At 38.5% G+C, this 16,835-nt stretch overlaps 1 protein-coding gene across 1 annotated transcript in view; it reads right to left on the bottom strand.

Annotated features, from left to right (window-relative positions):
* LOC105925430 (gamma-aminobutyric acid type A receptor subunit gamma3) overlaps positions 1-16,835 on the bottom strand; it is a 76,825-nt gene that overhangs the window by 39,659 nt on the left and 20,331 nt on the right. The window contains exon 3 of the mRNA XM_012861280.3: positions 16,556-16,623. Within this exon, the coding sequence (XP_012716734.1) occupies positions 16,556-16,623 (68 nt within the window). The remainder of the gene's footprint in view (positions 1-16,555; positions 16,624-16,835) is intronic.

Here is a 16,835-nt window from a genome sequence, read left to right on the forward strand (position 1 = left end):
TCTCTCTATCTCTCTATCTCTCTATGTGTCTCTCTTATATGTGTCTCTCTCTCTCTGTGTCTCTCTATGTGTCTCTCTTCTGTGTCCTCTCTCTTGTCTCTCTCTCTCTATCTCTCTCTATGTGTCTCTCTCTCTGTCTCTGTGTCTCTCTCTCTCTCTGTGTCTCTGTCTCTCTCTATCTGTGTCTCTGTCTCTCTATGTGTCTCTGTCTCTCTGTGTCTCTCTCTCTCTCTCTCTCTCTGTGTTCTCTCTCTCTCTCTCTCTCTCTCTCTCTCTCTCTCTCTCCCTCTACTCTATCTCTCTATCTCTCTATCTATATATTTGGGGGATTTACTTAATAAAATTGTATTCTTTACTGACTTGAAGTTTTTAGCCCAAGGCAAAGGTTGGTAGTAACTAATTACATTTACTTATGTAACTTCTTTTTAACAAAATGTATTGTTTACTGCACTGTACATTTTACATTTACTTGAGTAATATTTTTGAAAAATATTGCTACTCCTGCGTAAAATCTCGGGCTACACTAACCGTCTTAAGTAACTTCATTGAATAAAAGACTCGTTTTAACCAAAAATGCACCAGAGAGACACACACCTACAGTTTATTTTAAAGTTAGACTTATATTTTTTACACAAGCTTTGTTGCTTTAATCTTATTTTCTATCTGCTGAGATTATTGAGCCATTTGGAGGTCAAGTATGCTGTATACATTAACTGCTGAAAGTATTGGTTTCATAAGAGTTATGTTAAAAAAAAGATTTACAAAATGTTTTTAATGCAGGGGTGTGCTTCAATGGCACAGGGTTATTGAGCACGACCCATGAAACGGAGGCCTTAGTCCTTGACGTTGATGCAGGTGACCCTGGTGACCCCGGTTTGATTTCAGCTCCTCCCCCACCCCCAAAACCCCCTTTCCTGTCAGTCTACTTTGAAAAAATGAGCCACTAGTGTTACAAAAACCCAGAGAAAGTGTTTTTTCTGCCTAAATTTACTTTGTGATTTTGTTTTTGTAGATATCTTATTTTAGTCTTAAAATAGGATAATGTGTACATAACTTAATATTTTTGTCAGGCCAATTATATAATTTTTTAATATTAATTCAGTTATGATTAGTTACTTGGTACTTGAGTAGTCTTCTTACCAAATACTTTTTCACTCTTACTTGAGTAGTTTCTTGGTTGGAAACTTTTTACTTTTACTTGAGTAAAAATATATTTCAGTGGTGTGCCTCTTACATAAATAGCAATTTTTGGCTACTAAAACCACCTCTGTAAAAAGTGTACATGATTTCCCACAAAATGTGAATGCTGTAGTTGTAGATAGACTCTAATATGATGAGTGATGATGAGGTATTTGATCTTGTAAACTAAGTGGGGTGAACAATTTTACTAAAAATTTTACATCAGAGTCAGAATCCCAGAGGGAAATTACAGTTCCAGTACAACCATCCCTCACATACATCACAAACATTTCAGGGGAATGATTGACTGAGGCCTTGCTGCCGAGGACCCTGCCTGACGCGGTTTCCATAGGACGCTGCCTTTAACTCTGTGGAAAGATAGCAACTGATCTGATGAAGAGTTGCTGGGCATCCAGTGCAGGAACACATCTACCCAATGATTTTTGTAAACATTATTTTATTTAAAACTCCTGCTGTATGTGATTGCCTTATTCTGTAGGTCTCTATTTGCTTTGCATCAATGTTTGACACCACTATCAGTCACAAAGCAGTAAATATTTGGGATGTAATGACATTTCATGCCATGAAAGCTGTCTCTCATCCCAGTGAAGTGTGTCCATATGCTGTCATCTATGGCTTTGTCAGATGAAGCAAGTCTAAGCCCTGGATATGAAGCTGCTGAGTGCTTTAAGATTGACATTCTGTAACTACGTATCAGTCTTATTTTGGAGTGCAGTTGTGGCCCTATGCTTCGACAGCTTATAAAGATGTAGCCAACACTGGTTACAAAACCCCTGTAGAATCATCCCCCATGTTTAAAAGCTTTATTTAGTAGAATTTCTGGGTAGGCTACCTGAAAAAAATAAATGCTAAAGGAGTGACAGAAAACATGCAAACAATTTGTAAACACTGCGAGAATCTAAAATATTTATGTGCAGGCACATACAAACAGGCATACTTGAGTTGACAAAGGATGGCATCCTCTTCAGAAAAATTGCTTTACAGGAAGTCCTTGGATGTTTTAGCTATTTACCACTAGATACCCTTTTTCTGAGGAAGGCTCCCTGAGGATGTTCCAAAAAATCTACTTTTGTCACTGTGGCCCAGCAGGGGCCCTCCTCTTTATCCACAGCCACTGACTGTTCTTCTCAGCTGCCTCTTACATGACTCTGATGGCTTGACGTTAGCTCCTGCCTCCAACTCTCAAGTCCTTTAGCGGCCTGAAGGTATATATTGCAACTAGGGCTGGGCAAGTTAACGCGTTAATTTCGCGTTAATTCATTAGACTATTAACGGCGATATTTATTTTATCGCGCATTAACGCATGTTGCTCACATGCTTTCAGTCAGTGTCAGTCAGCAGGCGCTGACTGCAGCGCGCTGTCACGGCAGCACTCTCCCGCTCCCCCTCCCCTCTCGTACATGGCTCAGCGGCGTCAGCCAATCAGCACGCAGGCTCAGCCTGGCCCGCCCACTCAGCTCTCACACAAACTTAGCAAAGAAACAGCTGAGAGAGACCGCAGCAGCGAAAAAACATGAACAGGGGAAGTAGCACCGTTTGGCTTTATTTTAATACCGTAAATGAAATCAAGCTGTATGTTTTGTAAAAAGCCGGTTAATTTCAGTGGAAACACAACAAATTTATCTAAGCACGTGAAAAAAACATGAAAACGTCGAGCCCCAGAAACGGAGAGAGGAGACGAAACTTCTGTCATTGCCCCGACAGACCCACAGACGTCTCTGACTGAGGCGTTTCAGTCCTCCAGGGAACATCCAGGTAGATCAGTGGATGGATGGATGGATGGATGGATGGATGTTACTGGAGCCCACACATAACATGTAATTAAGACCTTGAAAGAACCCAGTACATATATTAAAAAGTGTTATTTAAGATAAGATAACATTAGCTAATCCTTTTTTTATCCCATGACGGGGAAATTTATAGGATTAAAGCAACAGGCAGGTGCACACAACACAGACAAAATTACATAAGGATTGAAATATATAAGAGGTGGATTAGCGGAAAAAAACACTGAACATAACATTATTATTATTATTATTATTATTATTATTATTATTATTATTATTATTTAATTGTAATAATAAAATAAAAACCACAAAACCCAAAAGGTCAACAGTTTCATGATACATCAAGCTTAGGGACTGGCTAATATACAGCAGGTCAAAAAAGGCCATATTTTGGCTGCAGTGCTTGCTGTTCTCTTATGAAGAAAAGATCAACTAGTGAAAATTATGGATGTTCAGGATTGTCCATAATTTTCTTGATTTTATGCAAAATCCTTCTTTGCATCATCGTCTCGAGATGTTTCACAGTTGTCCCCAGAACAGAGCCAGATGATGTAAAAAATGTTCCTAATGTTTTTTATATTGATGTTAAATTTTTGATAACATTACATTGCTTTTGGTAGGCAATTGTTATATGTTAAATGTGACTATATATTCTATACCAGGGATCTACAACCTTTACAATCCAAAGAGCTATTTTTCCCTCAGTCCACCCCAATAAAACTCATTTAGAGCCACATGACAACTTATCATTATTGATAAATATCTACGGTAGGAAATTCGCTGTAATTTTTAAAGAACTACATTTGTTTTCCATTTTTAGGTTTTAAAAAAAACTTTTGCAAAAGGGGGATGGATGCATATATTTCTATGTGATGTTGATATTTGTTGAAAATTATGTACACCCAGAATTTCCAACCAAATGATAAGAAAAATGCATCTAAAGATTGATCCTCTTTCTTCTTTTCTCTTTAACAATATTATTGGTACCATAGAGTCATTCTGTTGTGGAAATTAAATTGTTTTATATAAAAAAAAAAAAAACCTGAGCAACTGCAAAAACTTGCATTTGTTATATCAGTATTTAAAAACATTACTTGGTTCTTTAAAAAGAGCCACATCTGGAGCCGCCGGTTGTGGACCCCTGTTCTCTGCAGACTGCAGACAAATGTTTAAACAAGCCAAATACAGAAAGGCTTTTAAATCATCAGATGTCTAAACTCTAGCCTAATGTGGGACTGCTTTTCTCCATAAAGAAAAATAATAATCATTTCAATTGCCATTGCATAGCACACATTCAAAAAATATGAACATATGTAGTATTATCTATTACTGAGCTCTATATTGTTTATCCTATTTTTTTTTTTACTTTTTTATCTTAACACATTACCAAACAGGAAGTAGCACAGGAGGATTTTTAAAGTCCAGCGTAAAACCATAGCCAACTATGGTTTTAACAGATTACAAGGTCAAAAGTTGCCTCTAACATTTGACTGGGCTCTTAAACCACAGGAATCAAAGCAAATGAAGACATCTGAGATGGGACATGGGGACTTGCAAGCCTACAAATAACCATGTTGTGAATGGAAAAACTCTCTTATTTTATAATTTTTCAATTCTATTATATTCTTATCCATGTGCGGTTCCCTCAGTGGTAAAACCTAAAAGACTTATCTTTTAGGTTGTAGCTGTGAAGGCAGCGAGCCCCTATAGTGAAGTCAGCCTGAAGCAGAAAGATTACTACCTCATGCTAAAAACTGTCCATTTTGCACATTTAATGTGCACGTGTTGGGGAAGTCTTTGCTTGACCTGCTTACATTTGGACTCCAGCATCAGTTTATCTCTTGTCTGAGATTTTTTTGTTGGGTTGTTCTTCAGCAAGTTCTTAGTTTGCAAGCCAAAGATATGTATTTTCTCAAAGAAATGATAGCAAGGACATTTTACCACATGTTGACGCCAAGGTGGACATTGCAGCCGGTGTTTGGGAAACTTTTATTTCAATACCACAATAAAGCAATAATTTTGAAAGCAATGACCACCTTCTTTGCGACAGTGCTTTCTAATGAGCGCAGTGAAAATGTCAGTTAAATCTTTGAAGTACCCATTATTTTTTTTTTACTTTTTCTTTTGAAGTCTAACCAAGGTGATACATCAGAATTTGATATGGATTTGAAAAGTTTGGGGTTCTACCTGCGCAGGGAAAAGATTAAAACCCAATCTGTTAATTAAATTTTTTCAGGTCCAATACAACACAAATGCTTTCTTTGCCCTAATTTTCGGACGATTCTGTATGGACTTAGCTTCTAAAAATAATATAGGTCTGGTAAAATGTTTAAATCCATGATTTCCTCCTGCCAGTCGTACACTAAGTAAAGTCACAATTAAAAGATTTAGGCTAATGGAACATATATCTCCCATTACATTTTGAATCATGTGGACAGATGGGAATATCAATCATGAGTGAAAATCTCCTCATGGCTTAATCTCGACTTTTGATGTGAGGGGAATTATTCTGCAACAGTTTATCCTTGGCTTAAATTGAGTAGAATATATATATTAAAAAGCTAGTGGGCTGACCAAGGGCTCTGGATAGAAGGTACAATTAAACCGTGCAACGGTCTTGTTGTGCTGCAACCGTGCAACTCAAACAGGCAGATGTTAACTCTGTTAACCGTCTAGTCTACTAATGCAAATAATACCACAATAAACATTTTAAAGATTTAAACAAGAAAACTACTTAAGCACAATATTACATACTATATATAGACTACAAGGTAACAATAACAGTATTACAAAAAAAGGATCGCCACAGATTTCTGCTGTTTTTGTTTTTTGTCATAATTAGATAATGTTTCGTCATTGCAACCTACATTCCAGTGAAATTTATCCTCTGCATTTAACTCATCCCTTAGGGAGTAGTGGGCAGCCACTGAGTGGCACCCGGGAGCATACTGGGGCTAAGGGTCTTGCTCAGAAGTCCCAGAGTGGCAGTCTGTGGGAGTCAAACCAGGAACCTTGTAATTTCTCCAGGATGCAAGTGCCCTACTCTCCAACCACTAGGTTAAAACAATAATCCTTTCAATTGCCATTGCATAGCACACATTCTAAAAATATTAACATATGTAGTATTATCTATTACCGAACTCTATATTGTTTATCCTATTTTTTTTGTTGTACTTTTTCGTCTTGACACATTACCAAACGGCAAGTAGCACAGGAAGATTTTCTCCCCCACTTTAATTGTTGCATCTAGTTTTGATTGTCACCCTGAAACATATTGCTCAACAATGCAAAGGTACTACTTACTGTATAAGGCTGAGTTTACCTGCAACTCCTCAGACTGAAGAAGTCTCTTGCAGAAGAGACATTTCACCAATTAAGAACCCGTCCTGAGGACCTACTTTAGTTTCACCTTTTGGGATCTTTCAGCATACTTGAAATTTTCAGACAGATTAAATTTGGCCCCATTCCCACTGAAGGTAAATGTGGCCCAAATCTGATTTTGTGGGTCAAGAGACCGGGTCAGACAAGGTCACATTTGAGCCACTTCCATATATAGTCCTGAATCTGATTTGTGATCTTTTTGAATGTGACTGCTGTGGGAATAACCAAAGTGGATTTGATGCATCTTTGACATCACTTTCCATTGACATTTGTCACAACTTTGAGCCAGCAATGACTGGAAGTGATAACAGTTAGCATTAGCTAAACAGACAGCAGCCGGCTGCCACAGCACTGCTCAGTGGAGAGACAAGATGTTAGAACTCATTAATATATGCAGCAATACCTTTATTCAAGCCAAATTGGACGGCTTGTTTAGGAACTGTTTGGATGAAGCACAGCGCACAGCTGTGCACAATTCATCTACACTCCTGTACATGAAGGGCTTTGCAATGCAAAAAGAGGTTTTCACTCGCAATCCATTGTATCACTTATCAACAGGGGCGACATGTCATAATCTGCCCATTGCAATGAGATACAACAGAGTGCAATGAGTGTCCTGCCTTAGGAGTCAAGAGAAGAAGCACCAATATATATTATCAGTTCTCTCAACTTCAAAGTTCTGCATTAGATTATGTTAATTTTTCGGGGTGCGCGCGTAGGGGAGAAGGGGGTTGGGTGGGGGTCGGCTTCGCTGTCATTGCAAAGTTGTCCGCTGAGATGGAACTTGTACCCCCTGCATCGGGAGCGACGCAGGATCTAGTCAACTTTCTCATTTTTAACAGACTGGACATGGAAGTAGAGATGTTTTACTTTTGTTAAAAAGTCAAAGAGGAATGTCTACACTTTATTGTTCAGTTAGTGAGTTAAAACAGAAAAAGACACAACCGTTCTCCCGTTATTGTTTCAACATACGCGACTTCCTAATTTGTTTAAATTCCATTCACAAGGGTTTCTGGTGAAAATACAGTTTGCTCTGATTGTCACTCATCTCCAGAAATTCTGTCTGCTGCAACCAAAACTCCACCTTCCCAAGTCCATTCCAGTTGCCTGCTTTCTTGTAAAACATATTTTGTTTCAAGATAGACCCTCATGATGGATCAAATGAAACAGACCCCTAATTAAATGTACAAATAATCACTGAATAAAGTTAATGGCCATAGGCAGTAAAAGAAGCTGAAACAGCTCCGCAGAAGGCGGGGTTTAGAATGAGCTCTGAATGGACAGTGCTGTGAACAGATCATTCGCAGACCATGTTATTTTTTTGCGTGAGGAATAACGTGTGGCGTGTCACACGGTTATTACATGAGAGCTGAGAGCCCTGTATATTATTAAAAGCTACGATCAGCTTCCTGAAGTAATGAATGAACTTACTCTCTGAAGTTGTTAAAATCACTGCCCCACCATTCCTGACTGTGCCCCCACGTCCAAATAGACCTCTGTGTAGCCAAAACTTTGTAAAATACCAGAGTTTCACTCTTTTTATTTGTCAGCACCCGCTGACACAATAAATGGCTTCCATTGGAAACTAAACTATTAAACCTGTTTCTTCCTTGTTTCCCGAACCAAAAATGGCTGGTTGTGATGTCACTGTTTTTGTTTCCCTCCGTCATCGTTCGATAGTGCTATGAGCGTTTTTACTACATTAATATGGAACAATAATGTACATTTAATGGTGTTTTGTATAACTAGGATTAACCCATCAAGCGACTGATCGCTACAGCGCCCTCCTAGCTTCCCGGTGGAATTGCATTAATAAAATCAAGCGTCCTGCGATAGACTGGTAACCTGTCCAGGGTGTACCCTGCCTCTCGCCCATTGACAGCTGGAGATAGGCACCAGCACCCCCAATAGGGATAAGCATGTTAGAAAATGGATGGATGGATGGATGGATGGATGGATGGATGGGTGGATGGAAAATCAAGCGTCCTAAGGGCGTTGATTTTCGCTGACCAAATCATTCTTTAAAATGTTATTTTCTCGAATAATGTTGTTTAACTCAGAATTTGCATTATGAGTGGGTTGAAACACATATCAAATGTTCTAGATTAGTCAAACTAATTTGATGTCATTCCACATTCTTTAAGATGAACTTTGGTTCTCTAAATTGGATCTGCAGTGAATCAAGATTCACTGGATCATTCTGATGATGGTTTTCAACCATTTTAGTCTTTTTGTTTCTTTTATGTGTACATAGTTCCTTAGCTTCTTTTTTTATCTTAATTCTGCTTAGTGGTTTAGTTAGGTTTTAATAGCCTAGTAGAGAGGGTTTGTTGATTAAAATATTAATTCAGATAAACAGCATTCTATAGTGATGTTCTCTGGATGTTCATTTATTCTTGAACTTTAATGGAAATTGTCACTCATTTATTCCATATGTGTGCAGAGTTTGCTGTTAAAAGAACACCAGTGCTCAAATCATCCCTTTTAACTATGTTCCTAATATCAGCTGTTTGGGCTGATATTCACCGGACAATAGCTAACAGACTGAGAGTTATTCATTAACCATTAAATAACGTAAAAACATGTGTAATGGCACAACATTAGTCAATATTACATTTATAAGGTAGGATCAGCGCAAGGCAAGCTGTGTAACAGGGTTGATGTTGCATTGCAGTTTTGCTGACAAACTATGAACCACAGACAGTGATTTACGCTGTTTACTTTGATCTTTTCTCACTGTATACATATTTTCTTGTTTGTTGACAGTTTTTCCCTGATTCTGCTGTAATGAGGACCTGAAGTACTGTGACCTCTGAGTCTAGCTTATTTTAAAGACAGTAAATAAAGGTTGATTGTTCCAGTTTTCAGTCCAAGACAAAAAACGGTAACCTGCTCACAATTTCCCATTCAGAAAAATATGTAAGATAACAAACAACAATATAGCAAAGGTAATTTGATCAAATTCCATTTGCAATCTACACCATTGAGAGTTATTTTACATGGAGTTCTTTTGCCTGCACCAGGCACTGTGCTGTAAGTGGGGCAAAGCATACATCTGCTCTGCAGTGAGCTGCCATAATAATTATGCAGAAAAAAGTAGGGACACAGTACATACTGTACATGTGCTGTCCTCTGGGAGATCTTGTCATGCTCTTTTGCTGAAGCGAAGTCTCTCCTTGAGCCCAAAAGGTTGCAATGAAAAAGGGGGAAACTTTATGTTTCACATCGTGGACCATCTGATTGAAGCACTAAGGTTTGCTATAATACTATTTTTTTTTGTGATTTAAAGTAATTGGGGACTGATATAGAAAAATTGTATGGACTATGAACACAGAGCAACATAATGTTTGAGTTAAAAACATCTTGTGAATTTGGGAATACATGACTTTATGTCAGCTCACGGCAAAGTAAGAATTGACACTGCTATGGTTCTTCAAATAATCTACTAACTTGTATTTGAAGGCTGGGTAATGAGAGCATTGTGGCATCAGAGAGTTCATGAAAGACACTTAGCCTGGTTCTGGTTCTGCTGAAGGTTTTTCCTCCCTGTTAAAGGGCAGTTTTCCTCTCCACTGTCACTTCATGCTTGCTCAGTAGGAGGGATTGCTGCTAAGCCATGGACAATGCAGATGATTGTCCCTGTGGCTGTACGCTCTTTTAGGAGGAGTGAATGCTGCTTGTCAAGACTTGTGTATGATTTGACTGAATTTAACTTTGTAAAGTTCCTTGTGAATTGGCGCTATATAAATAAAAATAGAATTCAACTAAACTGAACTGAATGAAAAAAATATTTTTATAAACGTATTTAAATGCTGATTGGACCACATTGGCTGCATATTAATGCTACGCTGAATGGCCAATTGACGATAGCCTTGTGATATGGTGTTTACATCGATGACTTCATAACTAAAATCCAGGTTTTAGAAAGTTGAAACAGACAAAAAGTTAAAATAGACAATTTCCTTCTATACCCGTAAACATTCTGAATCTGCTGAACTTCCTCTAATGAAGAAAATATCATTTAGTGAATGAATCTTGATGGTTGCACTCTATAACTATAGTTAACTACTAGATAACTTGATCAAAAATGAATAACAAAAGAAAAAATGGGTGGGGCTGATTATTAATATTACATTTTTTGAGGTAACCCATTATTTTAAAGAAGGCACCTCTTCTCTGAAACATTACACAATGCCTTGCCAAAGCAATCATCCACCATAAACGTTATCACATTTTATCATGTCACAACGTTTTTCACATATTTGAAATAAAACAAATATGAGAAGTGAGGTGTAAATTTGTTTTCACTCCCATTTCCTCTGAAGAGAATAATAAAGATCATAGACCAGGTGTAATCAACATGGTGCCTGTGTACACCAGGGTAGCACCCAAGGACCACGCAGTGCCCTCAAGCCCTTTCTAAAATCAGCCCAACCCTCCAGTGAGCTACATCTAAAATGTTATTTTATTCTGTTGGTCACCTTTAGAATCACTTCTCCATTTATATAGATTTGAAAATGACAATATAAAAAAAAGCATTAAAAATATGTTATTTTACTTAATGTTAAAACAACTTCTGACTCTTCTAGTTCAAAAGAAGTATTAGTAGCCTTTTTAAGGACAAAGTACCAATAAAGTAATTCTCTGTTTTAAAAAGGTTGGTAACCTTTGCCGCTGACAGACAGGTCACGGATAGAGTTTTAAAGCAGGGTTAGGTTATAAAACAATATCCCCAAGCTTTTTGAACATCACACATAATAAGAAAAAGATTCAACAGGTAGAAATACTTTTGCAAGGCCCTTTTAACCACAGGTAGAAAAATAGAATCTTTATTGCTAAAAAAATGTCTGCTTCAGTTTTATCTGTGGCTTAGTTCTTATATTGTGGCTTAAATGACCTCTAAACACAGAAACAACTTCACCTTTATTAGTTCATACAGGTACTGATTTGATGATGTGCAAAAATATCCCAATACAAATTGCAACTTCTAAGTAGTCGACAGAACTACAGAATTTTTACAGTATTTACAGAAAACCTTTGCCCTATGACACTTTAAGTTCATGTTTTTGCTAAATAAAACAGGGGAATTCCTGTGTTTTTATTCTATCTTATAAACTTCTTGTGCATTAAAAGATTTTTTTAACAGTTAAAATAATTTCTTGTCCCCAAGTTTTGTAATAACGGTAGGGACATGACATTTAATATCTTGTTTTATTTTAAAGGGCTTGCTTCCCCCTGACAGGCAATTTATCAAGTCCAGCATTTGTTCATTGGAAGCAGTAAACAGCCAACTAAGCTATTTTACAGACAACTTGGAAAAAGTTTAATTTTATAGAAGATTGTTACATTGTGTCATGATCTTGAATGTGAACAAAGCCCAAAGACAGCAAGGAGTGCAGCAAATGAGCAGCAAGCAAGAAGAACTGAACTGACAAATATCTTTTAAAAAGTCCAAAACTTAAAAACACAAGGAATAACGGAAGGGAGTGGACAGGAAGTGGTTTGAGATCTGGGAAAGGAACCATGGGGCAAACAGGAAATCCCATCAATGAGCTCAAGATACTAGGAACTGTTTATAAAAGAGGCTCTATATTACTAGATGGATAGAGTTTCTGTTAGGACTCGGCAGGCAGCGCCGAGCAGATTTTTGCCGGCCATGCCTTTTTTTCCTCTCTCCCTTCTCCGCCGATGATTGTAGTTGGCTGATGGGCGTGGGGCACACCTGCGGCTCGTTCGGCACTGAGGTCTGGGAGTATTTGTGCTACTGTCTGACTGCGGGAGGACACCAGAGTGTTAACCTTGTGTGGTACACCTCAGTTACCCACTAGGGACTAGGGATGGGAATCGAAAACCGGTTCCTGTTCAGAACCGGTTCTGTGTGTTCCAATTCCATGGCACCATTTGGCAGCTTGCTTAACAATTCTCTTATCGATTTAGGCAGCACCAGATCCGGGCAGCACGACTTACGTCACGTTTTTTACGCAAGTTATGCACACAGCATTCAGTAAGCAAATACGACATGACCAGGCGTAAGTCTAGAAAAGCAAAAAAATAAAAATGCCGCCTCATCGGGTAAAGGAAAAATCAGTGGATCATTAGCTATACCTAAAACTAATACGTTCGTGGTGATTTAATGAATTTAGAGTTAATCAATAAGAAAATAAAAGCATAAATTGTCGTCTCGATCACTGTGTATGGGGGCGGCCATTATTGCCCGACATCACATCCTGTGACTTAATGTCGCGTTAAGGCATGGCGCTTCACAACAACAATTGTTTCGGATTTCGAGAGGACTTCAGCATTGAAATTCCCGAGAGCTATTGTCGGAGTAACAATGCCCACGTGCATGGCCGTTGGATGTTTCAATACATCGGGTAAAAGTTAAAAAAAAAACATTAGTTTTTTCACCTTTCCAATTCATGATCCACCATGGGCTCTTTTGTTAGATTGCCAACTTGCCATCGAACTTCTGGCCAGAGAGAAAAAACAGCATCTGTAGCCAACTTTTCGAAGAAGAATGTCTTCAAGATGACATGAGAGCGAGACTTTTCGGTAGGTTTTTCTTTTTTATAATGTAGAATTTGCCGGAACATTTGTTTACTGACCAAAGGGGCGGAGTGCTACGACACACTTGGAAAGAATGCTCTTTAATATTTATTTGTTGTCTTTTTATGTCTCTAAAATGGTAAATTAGTATTACTTTAAAGTTAAATGCTTAATACCATGTCTATTTTTGTTTAAGAGGTTAAAAAACATTCCCCAAATTGGAATCGATAAGGAATCGAATCGTGAAAATCTTATCAATTCCCAACCCTACTCATGACAGCTCTGGTTTTACCAGTATTAACTTTGTGTCTCCTGTGTCTTAGGTTGTCTCACGCTTGGATCCCATTTTAAGCGCTCCCTCGTCCTCTAGACTACCCAAGTCAAGCTTCCTGACTCTCATCGCCCTGGATCCTGGTCCAGATGCTCCCTCGTGCTCAAGTTAAGTCACCTTTCTCTCTCTGCTTGGATCCCGCTCCGAGGCTCCCTTGGTGTTACCAAGCTGGGCAGAAAACTTCACCGGATCACCCCAGGTTCCTCCTACCGTCCACAAACCCCGAAGCTCCCTTGGTGTAACCAAGTCGGGCTGAGGACCTCACCGGATCTCCCATGGTTCCTCCAGCTTTCCATGGACCACTGCTCCCATCATCGGTGCTGCTCGGACCCCGCTTCACTCCTCCGCCCTGCTCGCCAGCCGCTCAGTCACCTGCTACCATCACGGAAAGTCACTCGCTGAGTCCGCCTCTCTGCTCCACTTCCCCCTGATAGGTTCCCGAACTCGGCGGTAAGCTCACCTCAACCCTGCATGCCTTCCATTTCCCTAGCACTGTCTAGTCCTTTATTCTCTCGCCTGCGGAACGAACCTGCCCCGTCTCGCGTCTCTGTCTGGTGTTTTCCCTTCGTGTATCTTCCACAGATCCACCCCTGTACTACTGTATACCATAATAAATGCCTTAAACTGCTCTCTGCCTCCAACTGTAATCTGCATGTGGGCCAAACACCTAAAAACCATAACAATTTTAAGTTAAAATGTCAGTAATTTATTATGAAAAGTTGCTGTACTTGTCTCTTTCAGCCCTTCAACTCTAATAACCATAAGTATTCTCATTTCATGTAGGGTTTTTATTAAAATGTCCTCATAGATGAACATTAGAAGTCTCTTATTGAATCCCATTTGAATGTGAAAATAATCTACTTCAAGTTCTAGTGAATCTGTGCACAAAGGAATTAATCACCAGCTGTTGGCCCTTGAAGTCACGACACCCACAATTATACGGTCCATTGCAATTAAAAACTATACAAAAATGACAACTGATTTTGCTGTAGGTGAATTCATCTGCAACAATGAAGCTTAAAATAGAGCTTAAATTAGAGGGTGTTCTGTGTAGAAGTATGCACTATTCCTCAGGCATATGCAAACAATTCCAGATTATGAACATAGCAAAACTGCTGATCATAAGCTATAGATGCCATGCGGAACAGAACATTAGCTTTATGACGGGATTCGAACGATAAAATATTCCAAGTAGGTATACATAAGGGATCAGAAATCACCCTTTTCACAAATAATAATGACAGCTGGTGCGAAACAAAATTGTAGACACACTAGTTCAAGCACACTGATTTATGTGCGTGTTCAATATTGGTTGGACACCTGGCAACAGTTACAGTGCCTAGAAAAGAAATATTCAAACACACTGACTTTCTCATCATCTTCCAGCCAGAAAAGGTATTCTTAGAGGATTTTATAAGATGGATAGTTAATAGAGACTGGGAAGAAAATTATTATTTTTTTTATCCTTTTTGTACAAATAATCTGAAAACAATGACATGCATTTTTATTCAGCTCTAATTAACCACATTTCTTTCTATTTACTTTAGGGGTCATTGGAAGAAAAAAATCACATATAAAGATTGCAATCTCTGTCCAGTATTTGCGAACTAAACTAAACTTAGTCATATTGGAAGGAGAGGAACTGAAGAATCCATTTTCAAATCTTTTAAATTTTGTTCTGGACTATGACCGAAACATTTTAACACATGACTATGCCTTTATCTGGATCAGTGGTTCCTTAACCCTGGTTCTCAGGGACCCCTGTCCTGCATTTTTAGACATGTCTCTGTTCTAGTTCACCTGATTCAAATGATTTCATAGCCTCCTCTGCATGCTGTCAGGTGCTGCAGAGGCCTCTTAATCATCCATTAACTTAAGTCAGGTGTGTGGCAGCAAAGAGACACCTAAAACATGTAGGACATGGGGACTTGAGGCCCAGGGTTGTGAACCACTGATGTAGACCATTCCATTTTACCGCTGTTTTTTTTTTTTGCTTAGGATTACTGACCTGCTGGAAGGTAAACCTGTGCTCCATTCTCAAATGTTTTGCGGCAACATGGTTCCCTCCAGTACTGCCCTGCATTCAGGTCCACATCCTTCCATCAGCTTTGACCAACTTAAAAAGTAGTCTCTGTAGACTATTTAGCCTTGACAACATTGTCGGGATGTTAAATTACTAATGCATTTTGGTCAGAAGGACTTTGTTAAAACAAACATCAGTTAAACGTTGTCAGGGGCTAAAGTACAATTTAGCCACATGCCATTCCGAAAATTTAGAATAAATGTTATTCCTTTTCCAAAATCTAATAGGAGTCTAGAAAAATGTAAAAGACATAAAAGACAACAGAGATCGATGGGGAACTACCACATGTTTGTCTGTATGAAAGTAACTTAATATTTATTCATAGTTACATTGTATGCTTAATGGTAAAGGGTAATTCTATGTTCAAATTCTTGCCATGGACAGCTCAATGGCCGCATGAACACATCTATGTCAGTCTGCCGTAACTATTTTAAGTTAATAATATAGATTTTAACATTGTGAGCTTCACTTTCACCACCATTACGTCTTTGTTGTCGGGGGTTAGATTGGCCTGGGGTGCACTTCCACGTTGGCGGCGCAAACTTACTGTTGGCGTCACATCAATTCTTCCCCCACTACGTTTCACTGGGGATGGTGTGTTTAGGCATGGCAGTCTTGTTTTTTTTTTCATGTTTTGTATCTTGTTTTAATCTGAGTGTCGCCTACGTAGCTTATGACAAACTGCTAACAGGACTTCCTATTGCTTTCTTTGAATGATGACTTTCTTGCCATTCATCCCTAAAGGACGGTGAATGTATTCACAAATAATCCTGTCCTAGCTCAAGTGATGTCATTTTAGGCAAAACTAAGAATTTTTTTACAATTCTAATATTTTTCTTAGAATTTTACCTTGGTAGGATAAAAATTATTGACAAAGCACCCTATGCCTTAAGGGAGCTCCTAAAGTAAAAAAAAATAAAAATGTTAGGAGTAGTGAGGAGGACTTTTAGCGAGACTGATGGCTTTCTTACACTGTGTGATTTTAGCAATCTTATACTATGACACACTGTGTGACTTGTATCTCATAATCTTTGGTACGACATCAAGTTTGATGTGGACATAGTACGATCACAGTTTAGAATGGAAAAAAAAGCATCTCCCTTAGCTTATATCACATCAGTCTATGCTATCCACCTACAGCACCAGCTATATTTAATATAAACAAACAAAATCCGCTGTTCAGCTCAATGCTCTACTCATTCCAAATCCAAGAGAAGTTCGACTTACCATGTTGATTGAAGACACTGGTCCAATGCTGTTCACGAATATGTCCACATCTATCACAGTTGGTTTCACTGAAGAAAAAAAAAAAGAAATATATATATATTACTGGTCGAATTGCTCTCTTTTGGTCTATCCTGTACCTGCTGCTTTAAATTAAAGGGAGGGGGAAAAAAGTCCCGTATTAAAGACATTTTGCTGTTCAGAATCCACTGAAGACAGAGTAGCGGCTGAGTGAAGAGGCCCTCGGGGCGTAATGATCCCACATTAGTCTTCATCACAAACT

This window comes from Fundulus heteroclitus, chromosome 9 (assembly GCF_011125445.2).
Source record: "Fundulus heteroclitus isolate FHET01 chromosome 9, MU-UCD_Fhet_4.1, whole genome shotgun sequence".
Lineage (NCBI taxonomy): Eukaryota > Metazoa > Chordata > Actinopteri > Cyprinodontiformes > Fundulidae > Fundulus > Fundulus heteroclitus.